The 22203-nt window shown below is 35.0% G+C and overlaps 1 protein-coding gene across 1 annotated transcript; it reads left to right on the top strand.

Annotated features, from left to right (window-relative positions):
* The first annotated feature begins 819 nt into the window (after positions 1-819).
* Positions 820-6123, top strand: LOC107871077. The gene is made up of 5 exons (XM_016717876.2): positions 820-1231; positions 1323-1400; positions 3824-3905; positions 4851-4993; positions 5665-6123. Exons 1-5 carry the CDS (start codon positions 977-979, stop codon positions 5872-5874), a joined length of 768 nt encoding a protein of 255 aa, XP_016573362.1. The 5' UTR covers positions 820-976; the 3' UTR covers positions 5875-6123.
* Positions 6124-22203: the final 16080 nt, after the last annotated feature.

Here is a 22203-nt window from a genome sequence, read left to right as displayed (position 1 = left end):
AAAAAAAAAAAAAAAACATTGCATGGACCTCTCGTCAACTCAATATAATAGTGTTTCTTGAATATTTAGATAGGGTAGGCATCACTAGTACTATTAAAAAGGTCTAGTGAAAAAGAGCTAACAATTATTTGTATACTTATGCAAGAGCTTTGAAGCCTAAGCAAAGAGATGGAACCAGCCATGTAATTTATCGGTCTATTATATTTGGGTTGTATGAAATTGAATGATCTGTTAGTTGAATATGTACTTTTGTGAACCTAAATGATCTATGCTCGTGCAAAGAGAAATTAGCTAGGCAAGTGTTCGAAAAGGGAAGGATGGGCTGATGGGGTGGGGATTGGCACAAATAGGCTATTTTTCAGTGTAACTTGAATACTAAACCTACTAATTGATGATGAAGATGTCGTACTTCAACCAAATATTCTATTTACAAATTAAGCCTAAAAGCAGTAGCATTCTAAGTGTTAGTATGATATACGAAATACAAAATCATACTTCAAATATCCCACCGAACATACCAAATTAACTTTGATATGATAGCATTGTAGTATTCGAAAACCAAAATTACCGAACCAACGTTTACAAAACATAACTTATGATCGTACCATGCCACTCCTATATCACGGGACCTCATGCCCTTCGAACAGAAGTTACTGGAGTTACATGTGTTGCTCTTTCTGTGCAAAACGTTAACACTAAAAAATCTAACCTTCTCCAACATGACATTTCCACATCAAAAGTTTGACAAATTTTACAATTATTGGAGTTACATGTGTTGCTCTTTAACAAAATGAAAAAGACTTGACTATTACTTGTGCGGCTCATACACTTCCACTTAAAGAAAATCACAAAAAAAAAAAAAAAAAAAGACAAAAAAGAATATGTTCAATGTACATACACTATAGTAGTATATCTCATAAAAGATAGGAACTTTTATTCATGCACAATTGCTCTTATCTATTTTTGTACTTCCACAATGAAACCTTGTAGTATTAGAAGTTCATCTACAAATCTTAAGACTCCAATATTTACTTGTAAGAACTCAAAAGTAGTGAAATGGGCACCTATGTTTCAGCTGTCTGGTTTTGAACTTCCAGTTTCTTTATCCACTGTTCGTTGTACACATTCTACTGTACATGCTCAATCACCTGTTATTCAATCGGATTCTAACACAAGCGTTTTTCATATTCATAAAGAAAAAGTAGAAGGGGTGGAGAAAAATGTAGAAAAGGTGATAGATATTTTTTGCTTTTTTATTAGAATTTTTTTTTTTTTTTAAACTGTTGTGATTTTCTTGATATTTTTGGGTTGTTTTTCTGCAGGTTATTTATAGCTGTAGGTTTTTTGCTATTCTTGCTGTGTGGGGTTCATTGATTGGATCTTTTCTTTGTTTTATCAAGGTTTAGTCTTTTAACCCTTTTGAGTTTTGATCATTTCTTTTAGAGTACTTAATTATGCACTGCTATTGAGTTTCATTTCTTGTTAAGTTTAAAGGATGATGATCAGCCCGGTTGTAACAAACCCAAATTCCTCAGTATATCGATAAGAACTGGAACGCGATTACAACTTTAGAATAGTTATTGCAACACTTGAACTACTGAATTACAATGGAAATATTGAAATACATATAACTAAAGAATGGGGATGAGAAGCTTAGACTGAGAATGGAGATGAGAGGAATCAAGACTCCTTACTGAATCATATACTACTACCCCTTTTGATGGAACTGTTCTTACATCCACTACACAATTCGGATCCCAAATAAACCGGGCCCTATTGCTTGTTCTCAGCCCAATAACTACTTGCCTGACCCAGGTATCCCATTCTACTCATAACATCGGTGCACTAAGCTTTCGCTATTTGCGGGTCTAATGGATCACTAGGATCTAATTATATGCAGTCTTATCTTCCATTTCTGAATGACGTTGTTTCCACAACTCAAACCCATGACCTCCTGATCACATGACAGTAACTTTACCAAGTACACCGAGGCTCCCATTCAAGTTGTTAAGTTTAAAAGAACTGAGAATTTAGGTAGAAATTCCTTTATTTGATTGGGGGAGTGAATTAGATTGAATTTGTGGTGTTTTCTATTCCTTTTCTTGTAAATGTATTTGGAACTTTGTTTGAATAATCTAGAAGGATCACTAAAACGTATAGTCATTTACTCGTTTTTGGAAGGTCTTAAACTTGTTGAGGAGTTTTAGAACTATATTGTTTTAGAAAGTATTGTGATCTTGGAGCATTGCGATGATTACTGAAATGTTTACCTTCTGTGTTGATGACTTTTATCTTCTGCTGTCTAAATGCACTCCTGATATGGATTATTATTGTTTCAAGCAAACAACAGTATAATTACCCACAATAGATGGCGAGTCACAATGATATGTAGCAAGAAGGAATCCAGAATTGCCCATGTAATGGGGACGAGATTAGATTCAAATTAAATGTTATCCATGAATTCGAACCTAAGAACCTTTAGAGTAAGTTTTGAGACCTCAGATTTCGCACTTTCTGAAAGTTTTAATTAGCTAGCCTATCAGCATTCGACTGATGACTTGCAATTTCGTTTAGGGGCAGAAGGACAGTGACCCCCAAATTCTCTATGATTATTGATTTTGGTCGATCAAGTACTCAGCACAAAAGGGCAGAACAAGTAGTCTAAAAAGATGAGTTAAGACTTCAGGCTGTAATTCTTTTAGTTGGTAATCTTTTGGCCTCATCTCCTATGGGCTTAGAAATGAGGAAATGTAGAGGTTCTACCTTCAAAATCTTACCTAATTTGTTAGTAAATTGTGTGGGTGGGGAAGATGTGATTAATTTGTTGCATGGTGGTATGGAATATATACTTTTTTAGTCCTTGTGATTTGAAGATCAATACAGATTACAACAACAATAATATACCGCCTAGTGAAATTCCACAAGCGGGGGTCTAGGGAGGGTAAAGTGTATGCAGACCTTACCCTATCTCGTGGAAGACCCTCAGCTCAAGAGCAGTAAATCAAAGTAGTTATGGTAAAAGGAAATATGGCAATGGAGAAAACAATTCAAGTAATACAGAAAGCAGTATAGTACATCCAGAAAAGAACAGAAACAACAACGAAGTAATGTGGTAATTTGTGTCAATCTGACCCCTCATGTTGGGCGAGTGATCGGTAGTTTTGAGATAGGATTTTTGTTATGTGTATGCTTCATTTACCTGCTTCTAGTGTGAATGTCTCATACATCAGATAAAAGTTCATGTCCTCTTAGAGCAGGTGATTCTTTTGTTTCTTCTATCCTCTTTTTCTCCATTGGACTCCGGTGAAAGAAAATTTTAGCTTTGTAAACCAATCATATGTAAAACCAGAACACTATGTGACAAATCAAGGAGAGTTCTATGTTACATATAGACTCTTGTTTACCCTTGGTTTCCAGGCTATAATGTTGTCCTTACTTTTATATTAACGCTTATGCTTTATATAATGTACTAAAACCTAAGAGTACAAGTGTGGAGCAGAGATTCTTCACAAGAACTTTTAGATTACTAAATTGTCACAATATCGGGTCTTATCCGCATGGGACCATAGGTTTTATTAGTCAGTGCATATCTTTAATCCTTCTACCTGCTACTACTGTTTCAAATGTTGTGTATGCCACTGCAACCCTGTCCTGAGAAAAAGAAGAGAATAAGTAATCCGGAGGTTGTAAAGTACATTATTTCCGGATTAATGTCAAAATCCTCCAAGCTTTGATATTTTTCTATCATAAATATAACCTTCTAAGTATTAATATCTTGAACATACTAGTAAAATATTAAATTGACTTGTTTCTCCATAAGCAGGGATGTTCATGTGTGATAGAATCATTCCAAGGGTACTTTGCAAGCCGAGCTAAGGTTATTGTGTATCTTGTTGAAGCTATAGGTGCGTCATTAATTACTTTTTCTGTTCCTTCTTGTCAATGCAGTATATTTATCTTCTTTTCTATCTCATGTTATTGCCAATAAAGATAAGATAAAGCAACTAGCAAGCCACTGCCCTCATAAAGAGGTCCTTTTCTTAGTAATGATGTCGACTTTTAGCTAAATTAGTAAATGAGATTCTCGATATTTCTATATACAAAATTGTGGGTTTCTCTAATGCAATTAGATATGAGATCTACTAAATACCATGACAGAAAAGGAATTGTTCTCCTTTTGTCAAAAAGGGATGCTTCAGTTTTTTATTCAGACCATGTTTGTAGAGTGCTGCTGTGATTGCTTCCTTTTTTGTGCTTTAAGCAACTAACCAATGACAAAACGGTTTATATTCTTGTCTGAGCAGAGAACACTATGTTTAACAGTGAATTCACCTTGTCACCCCATTGTGAAATTTGAATCCTTCGTCTTGTGTTCATGAAAAATGTAACATATAGTTGACAGTTGGCACCGACTAGTTTGAGACTCAGTGCGTTGATTGGTTGATTGCATTGCGTTGAACAGATTGAAAGCTGTGTTCCATTTAAGATCCAGGTGACACTTGGGGAATAAATCTTTTAGGGAATAGAGCTGAGAACCTTCAAGTCCTTCACCTTGATGAATAAAGAGTATATATCCTGATTTTTTTTTTTTTTGTGACAACCAAGAATATATATATCCTGACTTGAAATCAAATTGTGCACCTAAGGTGAGGAAATAGTTTTAATGTAACATATTAAGCTAAGCAATAGTATGCAGAGTAGCTCCTGATGCACGTTATAGTTTTATACTGTCATCCTCCTTGCATATTCACCCTTAGGTCGAATATGCTATATGACTTCTACCATAACACAATCTCTTAATTTCAATTTCAATAGTTTAAGTTCCTGACGATGTATTATATTTCCTCTAGATATTTACCTGTTAGGAACAGTGATGTTAGTCTTCGGGATGGGCCTGTATGAGCTCTTCATCAGCAACCTTGACCAAGGAAAATCAACGTCAGGGGAGACAACTCCAAATAGATCAAATCTCTTCGGCATGTTCACTCTAAAGGTTAGTTTCAGCAATCCGAGAAGTGTTTTTATGAGCTACGTAGTTGTGCCAAACACCGAGTAACACATGCACAAATCTGTTTCCTGGTTTTATATGTTGGTGCTCCTGAAGTTTCTTGCTCTATGCTGATGCAATTCATAGAGTTACCTACTTTTCAATGAATCTCATGTTATGTTGTTTGGAATCTTCAAAAATCTAGGTGCGTGTTGGATCCTCCAAAAGTAGTGCATTTGTGGAGGATCCGACACGCAACATTTTGGAGAGTCTGAGAAACTAATCTCATGCATTTACGAGTAATTGTTTTTTAGGATCACCAATGTATAGCTCCTCAAGTTAAAAGGGAAACCCCTTTGAAGGGATGAACTCAAGTAGTAGTCGTAAATAATGGAAATGTAAATAGAAGCTCAAAGTTTCCATCAAGTAGTCCATGCAAAGAATATTACTTAATTCGTTTGTCTTATTTTCCTTTTTAGTCCCTTTTTTAAATTCTAACATGGCATTTTTAAGACAACAAGATTCAAAAGTCTTCGTTACTTTCTTAAACTCCATATCAAGTAAAAATCAGACAAAAAAATTGAAACGGAGGGAGTAGGTCATATAGGCTCATTCTTGCTTGAACATTCTTTCCACAGAATATGATTCATGTTTTGTATATGTTACTAAATTGCCAGGAACGACCGCGATGGTTGGAAATAAGTACTGTGAGCGGGCTGAAAACCAAAATAGGACATGTTATCGTGATGCTTCTTCTCATCGGTTTGTTTGACAAGAGCAAGAGGGCTGTTATAAATTCACCATTTGATCTACTTTGCTTTGCAGCTTCTGTGCTTCTTTGCTCTGGCTGCCTCTATCTGCTTTCAAGACTCACAGATGAGAGCTAAGCATTTTATTTTATAGATAATCTACAGTCTACAATTCCGAATGGAATGCTGTGGTCCTATGAATAACTACAAGTTATTGTACATGTACATATTCCTATGTATATTACACAAATGCAATGTAGTATAATATGAACATCGTTTGTGTGAAACTCGTGGTCGGACCTTTTCTCGATCCCCGCACATAGCGGGAGCTTTACTGTACCAACTACTCTTTTCTTTGTGTGAAACTTGGAGCTCTCTTTTATTTTCTTTCTTGGTATAATTTATTCCAAGTTTTATAACATTCCATTTTTTCTATTCAAGAAGGAAAAAATTTAACATTTTATCAATAATAGTTATTTGCTGTTGTGTCTCGTGTCAGGGCAGAGCTACCGTTTTATTTGTGGGTTCGGCAGAATTTAATAGATTGGGTGTGTTCGATACGAAGAAAAATATTTTCTATGCAAAATGTTTTAAGAAAAATAATCGAGTTTCTAATCAAGACAAATACTATGTGAGGTAAGGGTGATGATCAGTGAAGGGTGTGCGGTGAGGTGGTGTGGATGAGGGCTACAAGATGGGAGGAAGATGAAGTATGTTGGAGGGTGACGTGGACAATAAGGTGCAACTTGTTTCTTTTTTTCTCTGGAAAGTCATTTTCCTCATTTTTAAGAACTTATTTTTTCAAAGAAAATATTTTTCAAAATTCACTAAACGATCATGGAAAAATCGAAAATTAATTTCCTCCATACGAATACCCTAGTCTATGTCATGTATTTGTGTTCAAAAAATTTACTTAGTATATATAACTTTTCAAGAACCAATAGGCGGCTTAGTAAAAAATGTGACCCAAAATAGAACTAAATTATATTTTCTTAAAAGTAGTTAATTATAGTTTGATAGTATCATTTTTTAAATTTTCAATTAACAACATAATCAATTCATGTAATTTTTCGTGAGACATAATTAATCTTAGGTAGCATCTGATTGATTTAGCAATGTCATGCCATCGACAATCTTCACCAACAATTAGCTACTGGGATAATAACACATTTCGACCCTGAATTATTGGTAAAAAATTGCTTTTAGTCCGTATAATATACATAATGTATTTAAAATTCAATTAATTGGAATGTCTGCTTCTAATTCCTTCATATAAAAAATTACATTTGACTATTTCTAAAATTAAATTTTCCTATGAAGCAACAATATATATTTAATATGATGCCTGAGTAATTAAGGAACCATTAATAGTTATAGTAAAGTTCTAGGTAAAATTACATAAATCTACACCTTAAGTTTTTAATATTACTTAAAATTTCATCCTACTAAACTTATTACAAAAATTCTTTCTAAATCACAAAATACGTCCTATATCAGATACATTACTATACACTGTTGAACACAACACATAACTTCTTTATTTTCGCCCTAAATCACGGTTATAATGGCTAAGTTTTCGCCAAAATCCCGTTTTTGATATTACATAAATCAACACCTTAAATTTTCAAAATTACTTAAAATCCCGTCCTACTAAATTTATTATAAAATCCCTTCTAAATCACAAAATACGATCATTATAAGATACATTATTATACGTTGTTCAACACAACACACAACTCCTATATTTTCGCCCTAAATCATGGTTATAATGATTAAGTTTACGTCAAAATTTTATTTTTGATGCAACATTGGTTATTCTCCATTACAACGACATTGAAGTAACAACTTCCACACTTTTACTCAATTAACTTAATTATTCAAAATTAATTGGAGGTTAGTTTGTTTCCAATTGATGCTTTTGTATATTCGTTTAGAAACTGAAGAAATTATTTTTCAATTTTATATTCTTTATTCATTTTAACAACATTAATGGAATCAGGACCATCTTTTACTTTGGGTCTTACTCAATTGTATTCAACAACTTCTATTGAAATTGGTATTGGGTTTGTTCCTGATCACTTCGATTATGAAGACAGTGATTTTTGTGAAAATAGATCTAAGCATCGAAACGATCCTATAATGATGAAGAAGTTACGGGATATTGTTGGTGCTAAACAAAAAAAGCCTGTTGTTGCTATTTTAAAGAGAAGAAGAAAAAAAGTAGTAAAAAGAGACTCATTACAAAAGATATGTTATTTATGTATTTGATAGATGAATTTCTCCAACATACATTATAATTATGTATCATAATACAAAATGTAACAAATGTTAATGTTAATATTGAACCTGGTAAATAATTATAAAGTTACTATGACAGTGCATGTGTTCTGATACATCATGCAATTTTCATGTGATTTTGCTTCTTTATACACCTGATACATTCAATGTACAGTGCATGCATTCTGATACATCATAAAATTTACATGTGATTTTGCTTCTTGCATGCTTTATGATACATAATACAACTTATATGTGATTTTGGTTCAGTTTTATACTTGATACATTTAATATACTTATTATGATACATAGATCTAATTTTATCGAGATTTTAGATTTATATGACACATACTTAAATTTATACTCTCCCGTTTCAAAAAGAATGACCTACTTTTCTTTTTAGTCCGTTTAAAAAAGAATGATCCCTTTCCTTTTTAGTAACTTTTAACTTTTAACTTTCCACGTGGCATGTTTAAGACCACAAGATTGAAGGGTATTTTGGTACATTTCACATATCTTTAATTTAAGACCACAAGATTCAAAAGTCATCTTATTTTCTTAAACTTCGTGCCAAGTCAAACTAGGTCATTCTTTTTTAAATGGAAGGGGTATGTGATTTTAGTTTGTTTAGACCTGATACATTCAGCATACTGAGTATGATATATAGGTATGAGATATATCATTATTTCTGATACATAGTATATTTTGAATTTGATTTGTAATTTTTTTCATCTGATACATTCAAATTAGTGAGTATCAGACATAGATATAATATTAAGATTTGTATTATAAAAATAAATATATCTTTGTTATTCTTTGTAACCGTTATAATATGTCCATTGTTTCTTAATGTAGGGGATGAAATATGTGATCAAAATTGTTCCACCTCATCCACTGAGGTTTGACATTTCGTGTAATCATAACTTTGCTACTGATGTTGAGAGTTATGTGGGTAAAAAGTACTCAATATATTTAAGGAGACATATTTTGGTGTATTTATTGATATGCCTAAATCAAATTTTCAAGGTCAAATAACCAAATGCTTATTGATGCTTGAGTTTCTATGAGATAACCCAAATGAATTTCATGTATATGTGAAGGGAACAATGCTGAAGTTTACTCTTTTTGAATTTGCTTTCATTAGTGGTCTGAATAGCACCGCAAACACTGAAGTGTTTCAGTATCCGACTTCAAAGCCCTCTTTGTTATTGACAAAGTATTTTTCAGAGGCAAAAAATGAAATATCTAAAAAAAAACTGATTAAACTATTTAAGATGAAATTTTTTGACAATATTCAAGATGCACTGTGGATGACCATATTGTTTTCATTCATACGTATTTGTTATCTGAATCTAATGATGCATTCGCTAGTTTTTTAGAATTCAATTTGGTCGAGGATGGCCGATATAAACACTATCCATGGGGAAAGATTGCTTTCGACAAGTTGATGAATTCATTGAGACAAGACTTCTTCATTGAAAAGCAACTTTATCGTTTAGAAGAAATGCTACACGTTCTCAACGTGTAAATATAGGAATGTTATTCTGAAGTAGATAAAGGCATTGCTTATCGTATCGGTAATCGTATACCGAGGATATGTAACTGATTTGAGGTTGGAACAAAGCCTAAATTTGAGAAGTTTATGAATAAAATATTTAGCAAGGTAATTTTTAGGTATGTTCATCGTTTTTGGTGTTTTATGTCACATACATGGAAGTTTAATTTATGTTTCCATTATATTTTTTTTTGTAAATAAATGTTGAAGCATGTAACTCATTCATACAGAAATATTTTTGTAGAACGTACATCTTCTATATCAATGTCCTCATCAAAATAGTTTTTTCACTGGTCTATGATACATTACAGTACTTGTATGATACATGATACATAACTGTATAATTTATGATACATTACTAGTTGTTAAGTAAAATAATGTTACATTATTGCTCTTATTTTCATTATTTTGAAGTTGTTATTTTTTTCAATCTTAATTATAATATGTGTATACCAGCCTAAGTCCTACGGTAAATGAGATGAATTATCTTCAATTGCCAAATCATGCTAGTGTGGATTTGAATGATCCTGTCAATTCAACTTTACCGTCCACATGTCGTGGTCAGCAAAAAAAATTGATCATAAAGTAACAATGACAGTTTGTTCGTTACATTCGGATGATTTTGCTGATTTTACTATCCAACCACTGATCGAAATGTTAACAAAGTCAAAGACTATGTCTGATAGATCATTGACCCCGCCTTCAAAAAGAAGAAAGAAAGACCCTGAGCGAAAAGAATTTGTGATTGTTCAAGAAAAGATTAATGCTTCCTCATCTGTCAAAAAAATCAATGTATCACCTCAGGGCACATCAAAATCATTTGTTGACCCAATCAATGAACAAGCTCAAGATGTCTACACAGAAAATTAATGTGTCTGGAGGCATGCATCATGAGCAACTTTTGCTTAAAGTTGATATGGATGCAATAGAATCATTTGTCAAGACATATGTAAGTGCTACATGTATTTTTATATTTAAAATTGGCTAGCTTGACATATCAAATGTACTTTGTTTACTTATGAAGGTTGACAAAAGATTTGATCACATTGAAGCATTAATGAAAAGGCACCATAAAAAGATGAAAAAGCAACATGAAGAGATGATGTCAGCTGTGAAAGAGAAACATGATGCTCCTCAAAAAGTAACTTTTAATTTAATCACCTTAAATTTTTTATATAATTATCCTATTAAAAAATATATGTTTTTCATGTTGTTAATGACGTCGACAGTTCAAATAGAGATGTGATAAAGAATGAGTCAGATGGTGATAAATTAAAAACTCTGAAAGAACAATCAAAGGATATACCGGAGAAGGTAAATCAATTGAACATTTAAAAATGTGTATTGTATATTATTTTCTAATATAATGCAATTTTGTGTACCAGAATGATGATGCAAACCCTGGCTCTACTGGACACCGAAAGTTGGATGAAAAACTAAGGTTGATCCTTCTCATAAATTCATTTTTCATGACCTAGCTATACCTACGAAGACCATTGAAGTTCAACACGAACAGAAGGTACGCATTAAAAACTGTTTGTGGAGTGTATGTTATTAATTGGAAAAATCTACCTGTTAAATAAATTTTGCATGATATATAACATAAATGACATATTCATGAAATTAAGTTTGATATATCGGTCAAATATATCAGAAATATTGTACTATTTTATGATACACAATAACATTTGAGTATAAAATGAGTTCTATTAAGATCAAATTCATAGATATAAAATTACAGATCTTTCAGCCCATATATATGATATGGGTTCTTTTACACCTAAATAATTTTAAAATTTTTGGTACGTTGTATCTAATAATTTTCATCTTTCAGGAGTCTAGTAGTGTGATTTTGATTGTTGCATTTCAGGAATTCATAGATAACATCATAATTGAAATTTCCATAACAGACGTTGCAATACAGTCTGTTGAGCTTTCACAGAAAGTAAATCTTTCTGATCCATCTTTACCAACAAACAACATTGAAGTTCAAAATGAATCGCAGGTATGCATAACACACGGGTGAGGAGTATATGTTATTGATTAAGAATATCTGTTTGTTAAACAGGTTATTCATGACATATAAGTCATATAATACATTAAATACACAATGTATTCTAAAATTATAAAATGTATTAGAAATAGTATATTACTTTATGATACTATTGGACAGTAAAATTTTGAGTCAAAAAAAATAAATAATTGAGACAATAAAATATTACAACAATCAATTTATTAATTTTGATGTGCGGGTGTTACAATCTCTATGAATCCTCTGATTCGCCTTTTCAAATATAAATTCAAGGGCTTAAAGCTTGATCTTGAATTTGAACTTGATTTGATTGACTTAAGGGATTTGATCTTGACTTGTTCTTGAATTCAAGGGCTTTTGAGCTTGTTCTTGAATATTGCGATCTTGATCTTGAATCTTGATGAACTTGATTTGAATGCTTGAGCTTTTTTAGAGAAATTGCGGCGTTTGATCCACGAACTTTCTCTTGCTACTTGTTAGAGTTCTGGGGTCCTTTTTTCTGAATTATGAGACCCCTACTTATAGTTGTGGAAAGAGAAGAGTCATGATGAAGATGGACTTCCCTTGACCAATCAGATTTAAGTGACATAATACCTTTTATGGGCTTTGATTTTATTGGATCTGTTGCATCATTTTGATATGTGGCAAGGTCCTATTGGCTCCTTTTCTTGACTTGACATGCCACGTTATTTGATACGTGGCACTCCTTTGGGCCTCTAGAATATGACAATATCTTGGACTTAGCAAAATAGATTCATTATTTGTAGCCCAAATTAATGGACTAGCCGAATAAAGATAGAATTTTATTTAAATCCATATATGTTTGAACTTAAATAATTAATTTAAAATATTTATTTGAGACTATTTTTAATTTAATAAAATCTGAATTTTGTACGGATAAAATTTTGTAGTCCATAAAATGCCGCCTACTTCAAGATTTATCTTTTTATAGACTAGACTTGAAGTATGAATTTGATATTTTAATTACACAAAACTTATGCGTAAATAAAATTGTGACTAAAATGAACACGTCCAAACATGCAAAATTCTTTACCATATATATGTATGCAAGTGCAACAAATGACTTTGTTCCTTTTTCTTTTGACAATTTAACATTATTACGTGGGCTCCAACGACCTTCTTTTCCTTTTTAGATTAAAATAACTCAACCAATCATACAATCCAATTTGGTTTCCTTTTGGAATTAAAATAATTGTCGCCTCACGCTTCTCCTAATCCCATTTAACATCATACCCGGCCACCACCTTCCGTATTCATCCTTTATTAGGATATCCAATTATAAATTAAGGATGATTTCTATTCCTACACTAACACTGATTCCGGTCCTTCTGACCCTTATAAATACCTCATATTTTTCCATGCAAAGCATCAAATTGTTAAACTCTTTGGAGATTTCTTTTCTTCGAGCTTCAAGAATTAATATTGAGGTATTTATTTTTATTCCTTTCTTTTACTTTTCCCTTTTTCTTTATTTTGTTCTCTCTCTTCTTCTTTTTTCTTGTGGGATTGAAACAGATAGCAATATACAATAATTATATTGCTTGGAAACGGTGGCCATCGGCTTAAAGTGTGCGAGGCTTCATCACCTCAAGACCCGACCAATTTTGATTAAAGATGATGGATGTCGGCTTAAGGTGTGCGAGGCTTCGTCACCTCAAGACCCGATCAATTTTTCTTGAAGACGGTGGACGTCGGCTTAAGCTGTGCGAGGCTTCGTCACCTCAAGACCCGACCAATTTTGTTTGAAGACGGTAGACGTCGGCTTAAGGTGTGCGAGGCTTCGTCACCTCAAGACCCGACCGATTTTGATTAAAGATGGTGGACGTCGGCTTAAGGTATGCGAGGTTTTGTCACCTCAAGACCAGACCAATTTTGCTTGAAGACGGTGGACGTTGGTTTAAGGTGTGCGAGACTTTTCCAACTCAAGACCCGACCAATTTTGCTTGAAGATGGTCCATTTACATAAAAAATCCATCAGAATGCCAGCTTAAGGTATAAAGGGACAAATCTTGTCCACCTTAAGGCATGAAAATTCCGATATCCTTTTAAGGATAAACCTATAAGAGGCTAGTTTAAGGTGCAAAGGGATAAATTTTGTCCACCTTAAGGCATGGAAATTTTGATATTCTTTTAAGGATAAATTCGTAAGAGGCTAGCTTAAAGTGCAAAGGGACAAATCTGTCCACCTTAAGGCATGGAAATTTTGATATCCTTTTAAGGATAAATCCGTAAGAGGTCAGCTTAAAGTACGAGAGTTTAACTTCGCGTCCATTATCTTAAGACCTGACGAATTCGACTTCATGTATACATGACTATATTTCACCAAAGCCAAAACACGGAGGACCTTTTTTATTCTTTTTGTTGAGGTATTTTTCCTCTGAATTTTGACGTTGTGTTTGACCAAGATTCTTTTGTTTATGCAGCTTGCAGAGACGGTTCACTTTAGAGACTTTACATCTTTATCCTCTAAAAACAAGTATCTCCTAATCGAGGCTGATGATGGTACAGTTTTAACTAGGCTATTGACTAAAACTCCAACAGCTGGCAAGTATGCAGACCCGTGGCCACCCTTGCAAAATTCTCTCCATATGTCAGATTGGACTTTGAAACATGACATTGGTGCTAACTGATCGATTAAAGTATGGCTTCTTCTGACTCTCAACCAACGTCAATTGAATATTGCGAGCACCAATTCTTGCTTAGGACATTGAATACTCAAAGGTGATATACATTGGGGAAACACTATGGAGGTAACTGGTGAATATCGTCATACTCAAGGATATTGGGAATGGGTTGAGGACATTTTGCCAGGAAGTGCTCAAACCTTGAAGGCAGCAAAAATATATGATGCCATTTATGCTTCATTGTTTACATATGATCAAAACTCGAACATATTACAGGCATTCCTTGAGGTTTGGTGTCCAACTATTAATACATTGATTACTTCAGCTGGAGAGCTATCCATATCCCTTTGGGACTTATACAAGATTGGAGGCTTGCCCATCAGAGGTCTTCCTTATGAAGAAGTAGTGCCTAAAGCAATGGAGCTTATAGGTGTTGATGAAAATCATGAGAGATTTATCCCTTGTTCTTGTGAATTTTTATGTGTAGTTTTCCAACATATTCAAGAAGAAGAAGCTTCTAATCCAAGAGTTACTCTAAACAAATGGATAAAGTTTTGGTGCAATAGGATATTAAGATATGAGTCAGCTCCACTGAGAAAACAGAAAAAATCTGCTCATTTAAAGTCAACCCATAACCCAACTGGGACTATTCCGAAAGCAGCAAAATGGTTAATTTTAGATGATGCTACGTTTTCCAAACTTGGAGTGAAGTATGAACATAGGACCGATACATGTTTGGAAGTATTTCTATCATGTTGGTTGTGCACCTTTGTATTTCCCTCTAAGGATGGACATTTCATTTGCCCAGGAACTTTTAGAGTTGCAGTTATGATGGCAGATAAGCAAACTCAAAGTATTTTTTCCTATCCATTATGTGTATGGTTGGCTTGCTTACTATTTTAAGACGCATTTTCCACTTTCTAATGGACCATCCATTTCGTTGATGATGGCATATTCTGGCGAAGGTGGAGCAAGGTACTTTGATGAAGAGCTTTCCAGAAAGCGCATCCATCAAAGAGATAGTGTTGTTTGGACTTCCACTATGCTAAACAAGTCTGATCCTTGTCATTTTGTGGATGATGATAAGGATGATGAATCAGAGATAAGCTACTTTATAAGCTTCTGTTTTAACCTTCTGCCTTTCAGATATGGAGGTTCATTCATACTTGAGCCATACAATCGACATCGGTTTAGCCTCCAGTTTGGGTTTTATCAAGGCCTTCTCAGAATTTTGGAAGATGGTATCCGCAGTGCTCACTAGATGAAGGCCTTAGATTTTATCGAATCTGTGTATCACATGGTTATATGTCAAAAGAAACCTTTCCTAAAGCCATACCCAATGCGCGAAGACATTCATCCACGCAGTATAAATCTTGGTGGGACAAAGTTCTTGGAAACTTTCTCGAAGTTAACTTGCAATCTTTGGTAAATGACGTAGGTCCTATTATCGATACTCCTCAAGAACATGGTGAGGAGGTCCCAACTGTAGTTAAGCCTCCTATTTTGAAATCTAAAGTCAAGGTACCCTTATATGCAGAAACTTAGAAAGAGGAGCTGCCTATCCGAGCTCAACGGGCTCTTAACAAACAACCATCTCAGGACTAGAGCGATAGTAGTCATGGAGATCGTTGTTGGAAGAAGGTAAACCACCCTTGGAAAATCAAGGTGATTCCAACACCTATGTGGAGATTCTTACTAGGTCATCGAAGACTCCGCCAGTCATTGAAAAGGTAATGACTCAACTCTTCTACTATTTTATAGTATATGCATTGTCTTTATATACCCCTCATATGATGTTTTTCCTTGTATGTGCAGCCAAAAAATGTCCAAATTTTGGAAGATCCTTACCAAACCAAGCCACAAGATAGCAGCGAGTCTGTAGTAGGTCCAGACTCAAGAGAATTACTTTTGTCATCCAAAGAGGTCACTTCTAACTCTTGCAGTAAAGTCAAAGCAAATATAGAGTCAAACTTCCCTCAGAAATCATCGATAACCATGTCTATTTTTTATGGAAAGAAGGTCATTTCAGAGCTTAAAAAAGAATTTATCATGAAGGCTTGGGCTAGTATTCGTACCAAACTTGCAGGCCTTACTCCGAATCGTCTTCTTCTACCCAAGATGATGTCGAAGTCAAACTTAATAACATGAGTGGGATGGGGGCAGATATTTCTCTTTTGCAAAATCTATTAGGGTCTTTCTTTGGACTTGCTACTTTCTATGACCAAGCACAATCCATCCTTATTGATAAAACCACAACAATTAAAGAGTCAGAGCCATATTTGAAAGCCAAAGGACATCTTGAGCTTGTATTGAGGGAGAGGGATGAGAAATCTGAAAAAGTTTTTGTCATCTACAAATCTCTTAATAAAGAGAGAAAAAAGGTGAAGAAGTTGAAAGCTCACCGAGATGCCGCCAAGCAAGAAGCTACAGAGATGGAATCCAAAGTTTCAGCTACTGAAGAAGAGTTTTCAAATTGTTCTGATATCTCCCTTGCTACGACAAAAGCTTCAAAGGTCATGGAGAAGAAAAAACAAGTCTTAGAGGCTGCTTTACAAGATTTAGTCAATTATAAGCTATACTTAGATTAGCCTTAGGAGATGTCTTCCTTCAAACCTTTTTGTTGCTTTCTTTTACCCTTTTTATCGAGTAGTTGGATCTATTAGTTATAATGGAAAATCTTTTTCTTTATATTGCACATTTTTAATATTTCTTTTGAATTGAAACTCCAATAATTGCTTGCTTATTTTGATGCATTGGTGTTGTTATATTAAATTCTGGCTTTTCTCTCTAAAACTTGTTGCTCATTGGATTTTCGTCTTTGTCTCACAACCGAGTTGGACTTGAAACTTTAATTTAAAAGCCTTAACGATTAAAACTTTTGACTTCATAATCGATAATTGCACGTGTGGTAGATCTATGCCTCAATTGCAGGCTTTGGGTATCCAAATCATATTGAAAAAACTTCATTTTATTTTGATGGGTTGCCCTCATTGAGCCACAAGTATTTGACATAATTCCAGAACTTAATTAAGATATATGCAGACTTGACTTTCATATGACGGATCAAGCAGGGACATACATTTTTTTGACACTCATGTAACTGAACTCAAAATAAAATTTCAAGCGCCTACGTACCTCAATAAAGAGGATCAAGTCACAACGTAGTTCTGGGGTGAGTGTGTTTTTTTAGCCATACAAAGTTTATACTCTTGCGGGCCAGGAGTGGACATGTAGTTTATACTTATGCCTTAAGGAGTGTACATGTAGTTTATACTCGTGCCTTAAGGAGTGTACATGCAGTTTATACTCGTGCCTTAAGGAGTGCCCTCTTTCTTCAAGGATTGTACTTCTTCAAAAACTTCGCATTGATGGGGCCAATCCTCACGCCGTCTGCATCGATAATCTTGTAAGCACTATTTGAATATACCTCTTGTACGACATATGGTCCATCCCACTTCAGGGTGAATTTCCCCCCAGATTTACGAGAAGTGATAATGGGCCTTCTTACTGCAAGGAATTGATCTTCAACTTGGAAGCACCTTAAGCAAACTCTTTTGTTGAAGGAATGAGATAGCTGGGCTTGATAACATTCAAGATTTTACTGAGCCTCCAGCCTCTTCTCATCAAGAGCTTCTATCTCTGCAAGATGCAACTTAGTATTTTTTTCATCAATGAGCCCTTCTTGAATAGACAGTCTCAAAGAAAGTATTTAACGCTCAAGTGGAAGAAATGCTTCAACTCCAAAAGCAAGTGAGTATAGGGTTGCTTGCATCGATGTACGGTAAGTTGTTTTATACACCCACAAATCTTCTTCTATCTGCTCATGCCAGTCTCATTTGGATTTGGAGATGACTTTCTTCAACAAGTTTTGGATAAAGTCTTATTGAATGCTTCGGCTAGACCATTGGCGACAACATAGTACATAGAAGACTTGCGCTGCTTGAAATCAAAGAGATCACAAATCTTATTCATCAGTTTATTATCAGACGTCTTTCCATTATCAATTATTATATATTGAGGGATTCCAAAGCGGTAGATGATATTCACTCGGATGAAGTTCGCAATATTTTATTTCTTTACTTCTTTGAGAGCAACAGGTTCGGCCCATTTTGAGAAGTAATTTGTCATGGCCAAGATGTATAAGTGTCCACCAGAAGACTTTGGTAGTGGATCAACAACATCCATTCCCCAAGCATTGAATGACCAAGACGCTACAGTTGGATGTAGCACCTCTGGAGATTGATGTATGAAATTTGCATGGAATTGGCAAGCTTTGTATCTTCTAGCATAGTCCAAGCAATATTTCACCATCATTGGCTAATAATATCTCATCCTTTTAATGTGAAAATGGAGCTTCGGTCCAGACTGATGTGATCCACAAGCTCCCGAGTGCACTTCTTTCAAAGCTAAAATTACTTCTTCCTCTCCCAAACATCGTAATAATACTCCTTCAAATGATTTTCTATGCAGTGTGTCTCTATAGTAAAGAAAGCGAGGTGCACGACGACGTATGTCAATTTTTCTCCTTAGATTTTCAGGGAGTATCCCATAACATAAGTAATCGATGATAAGTTGTTGCCAATCTTGTTTTTCAGCTTTAGATATTACAATGAGGTATTCAACTTTATCTTTTCCATCCTCGTTTGATGGGGGTACTACCCATTCTTAGTAAATAGTAACTTGTGTTTGATTTTGAAGGGTCAGGGTTTAGGCCAAAGCAGTTAGGGCATCAGTTTGCTTATTTTCTCTCCTTAGCACATGTTGGAGGTTTACTTCTCCAAGCCACCCTATTAACTTCTGTGCATAATCATGATATGGTCGTAGCTCAGGCTTTCTGATTTTATAGCTTCCCAAAAGTTGCTTAATCACTAGTTGGGAGTCACCAAAGACTTATAGTTGCAGTTATTTGATGTCAACTGCTATCTCAAGTCCAAATATTAAAGCTTGATATTCAACAACATTATTAGAGCAATGATTTGATAGGGTAAAAGAGTATGGGATGACCTCTTCTTGTGGAGTGACGAACACCACACTGGCACCAGCTCCATCTCGATGTGCAGCACCATCAAAGTACATTTTTCATGGGGGTCTATCTTCAATAAACATTGCATCTTCATCAGGAAGTTCATCACTCAGGTCCCAATCATCAGGTATCGGGTGGTCTGCCAAAAAGTCAGCCAATGCTTATCCCTTTACAGCCTTTTGGGGGACATACAAAATCTCAAACTATTGAAATTGAAGGTACCACCTTGCAAGTCGATCACTAAGGACTGGTTTTGACATTACAAACTTGATAGGATTTGCCCTAGATACAAGCCGAACAACATGATCCTGAAAGTAGTGCTTCATCTTTTGAATCGAAAAGGATAATGCCAAACATAACTTTTCAATTGGAGAATACTTTAGCTCATTCGGCATCATCATTCTGCTCAAATAGTAAAGAGAATTTTCCTTGCCTTCACTATTTTATTGAGCCAGTAGTGCTCCAATAGACCTCTCTTGTACTGCTATGTAGAGTATCAATAGTTTTCCATGGGTGCCGCAAGAACTGGTGGCTTCATTAAGTATGATTTGATACTCTTAAAGGCATTACTACAAGCTTGGTCCTATTCGAGGGAGTTTTCTTCTTCATGAGATGACTAAATGGTTGACATTTTCTAGTCAAGTTTGAGATGAACCTCCTTAAATATGCTAGCCTTCCTTGAAGGCTTTTTAACTCATGAATATCCCGAGGGTCGGGTATCTTCAAAATTGCATCAACCTTAGCTTAATCAATTTCAATTCCTCCGTGTTGCACAATAAAGCCAAGATATTTTTTCGAAGTAACTCCAAAGGCACACTTCAGTGGATTCATTCTAAGTTGATATCTTCAAAGCAACTTGAATACCATTCTTAGGTCTTTTAAGTGGTCACATCTCTTTTTTGACTTTACCACTAGATCATCCACATAACATTCAATATTTTTATGGAACAGGCCATCAAAGATGTTCTGCATAGCCCTTTTATAAGTGGCGCTAACATTCTTCAAACTAAAAGGCATCATCTTGTAGCAATAAATATCTTTGGGCATATGAAATACAGTGAGTTCTTTATCCTTTGGTGCCATGTGGATTTAATTGTAGCCGAATGAACCGTACATAAATGACATTACCTCATAACTAGTGGTGGCATCAATCATCAACTCTAGTATGGGAATTGGAAAGTCATCCTTAAGGAAGGCGTTGTTGAAATCTCAAAAGTCGACACAAACTCGAATTTAGCTATTCTTCTTTCTTACTAGAACAATACTTGAAATACACGTGGGATATTTGACGTCGTGAATAAATCCAGATTTAATAAGTTTGTTAACTTCATTTTCAATTAATGGAACCAACTCTGGCCTAAAGTGCCTTTGGGCTTGCTTAATAGGATGAGCACCATTTTGACCGCCAACTGATGGACCGCTACTTTTGGATATAATCCGGGCATTTCCTTATAGCTCTAGGCAAAGACATCCATATATTCTTTGAGTATGTCCATATAAGCAATTTCCTCTTCCACTTCTAGAAACACACTCAGGTAAGTTGGTCTTTGGTCTTCGTTGGTTCCAAGATTAACTTCCTTCAAGGAATCTATTATGGCCTTTACTCCTTCTTCAAGTTGAGATGGAGCATATCCAGCATCTTTCCCCTCTGGAGGATCATCGTCGTTGATGGATATGTGGTGACACCAAAAGTTGTCTTTTACCTCTTTATCAACCTTCATTTCAGATAAGGTCTTATTCTCATTTTGGATCGTAACATGATATGAGGAGCCAACACTTTCTTTATCTTCCTCACGTTTTTGGTATAAAACATGGTATGAGTTTTAGCTTTTAACACCACGTTGCATGAAACCACTAGTTCTGTCTATCGCCTCATTATGGAAGGTATCAAACTTTAGAAATCCTTCTGGATTTTAAATGAAGAGTGCAATATCGCGCTTTGACAACTTCTTTGACCCTTGTTATTTTTCTTATTATTTATAGGACCCAACCTTTTGAACACAAAAGTTCTTGTGGTTTATTCTCCAAGTCGATCAAATACGGGGAGTCTTTTATTAGCGGTAGTGGATTATTTTTCTACGGTGATGTAATTACTGACTGCCCTTCTTATGAAGATGCAAATTAGAGGTGGCTGAGCGTATCCTAGGCCTTCACGTGCCTGCCTGGTTGTACACTCCAAAGGAAGTTTTCCCAACCTTGATGGCTCATTAGGATTGTATCCAGCCTTTACAAATAGCGTATATGCATTTAGGTCAAAGCTTTCTTTCGTACGCTTCGTAGGGAGTGTCATATCTTGTGGCAGATTTTGAGCCACAAAATCTTCAAGAAGTCTTGAGGATGGATTTATTGCATCAATCTTCCTGATAGGTAAAGTTAGCCCTTTTTGCATATTTTCTTGGGAATCTGATGGGTGATCTTTCTCTTTCCTTACCTTCGGTACGTAGCGAAAAATGAGAGTTGCCTTCTTTTTCGTAGAAGCAACACTTCTTTTATTTAAAGTGGTGAGACGCTTCTTGGTGGCGACTTTTTCAACAGTCACCGCGACCTTCTTAGATGCAAGATCGTCACACTTGGTCTTGGTGACATCTTCAACCCTTTTTTTATTCACAACGTCCTTTTTTAAGTAGAATTTTACATCGGCAAAATGTGACTCAGCTTTAGTGAATGGCTTGTCATCGGCAACTATCTTTCTTTCCATTCTGCCTTTGAGGTACTTCAAGCATTGATAGTAAGAGGACAAGATAATTTTGTTCCCATGCACCCAAGGCCTACCAAGAAATATATTGTATGAAGTTTTGGCATCGATCACATGCATTAATGGGTTTGATTGAAAATTATCCATACGAATCCCCAGCTTGATACATCCCATGGCCCTCTGGCCCCCATTATTGAAGCCTTGGATCATTATACGGCTTTCGTCCAATTCGCTAGTAGC

The sequence above is a fragment of the Capsicum annuum genome, chromosome 1 (assembly GCF_002878395.1).
Source record: "Capsicum annuum cultivar UCD-10X-F1 chromosome 1, UCD10Xv1.1, whole genome shotgun sequence".
In the NCBI taxonomy this organism is placed as follows: domain Eukaryota; kingdom Viridiplantae; phylum Streptophyta; class Magnoliopsida; order Solanales; family Solanaceae; genus Capsicum; species Capsicum annuum.
The sequence above is the reverse complement of the archived record's forward strand: the minus strand, read 5'-3'. Positions and strand labels throughout refer to the sequence as shown.

What these genes read in the sequence shown, in the direction of transcription:
- LOC107871077 (XM_016717876.2), top strand. Translation starts at nt 977, where the DNA reads ATGAAACCTTGTAGTATTAGAAGTTCATCTACAAATCTTAAGACTCCA. An exon ending in TGGAGAAAAATGTAGAAAAG is followed by an intron (nt 1,232 to 1,322) that starts GTGATAGATATT and finishes GTTTTTCTGCAG; the next exon opens with GTTATTTATAGCTGTAGGTT. An exon ending in GTATCTTGTTGAAGCTATAG is followed by an intron (nt 3,906 to 4,850) that starts GTGCGTCATTAA and finishes TATTTCCTCTAG; the next exon opens with ATATTTACCTGTTAGGAACA.